Raw genomic sequence first — 243 nt, forward strand, 5'->3', positions numbered from 1 at the left:
CTGCCGGCGGACCTGCCGGCGGCCGCCGAGCGGGGTTTGTTGTCCTGCCATAAGTAGTAGAAAGTGCCCAGGATCCAGGCGACGGTCAGGATGGCGATGGCATTGGCCCTGATCCTCCTCATGCCGAGCGCCCCGGGGGACCCTGGGAGCGCTGCCTCGACGGGCAGGGGCGGCTGCGGGAGGAAGGAGGCGAGAAGCGGCGGCGGCGGCTCCCCCCGCACCGCTCCGGCCCCGGCCCCGGCT

The 243-nt window shown here is 73.7% G+C and overlaps 1 protein-coding gene across 1 annotated transcript in view; it reads right to left on the minus strand.

Annotated features, from left to right (window-relative positions):
• GALNT16 (polypeptide N-acetylgalactosaminyltransferase 16) overlaps positions 1–122 on the minus strand; it is a 76,395-nt gene extending 76,273 nt beyond the window's left edge. The window contains exon 1 of the mRNA XM_010574164.1: positions 9–122. Coding sequence (XP_010572466.1) covers positions 9–122 — 114 coding nt within the window. The remainder of the gene's footprint in view (positions 1–8) is intronic.
• Positions 123–243: the final 121 nt, after the last annotated feature.

Source organism: Haliaeetus leucocephalus, unplaced genomic scaffold (assembly GCF_000737465.1).
Source record: "Haliaeetus leucocephalus isolate CR32 unplaced genomic scaffold, Haliaeetus_leucocephalus-4.0 Scaffold417, whole genome shotgun sequence".
Taxonomy (NCBI): Eukaryota; Metazoa; Chordata; class Aves; order Accipitriformes; family Accipitridae; genus Haliaeetus; species Haliaeetus leucocephalus.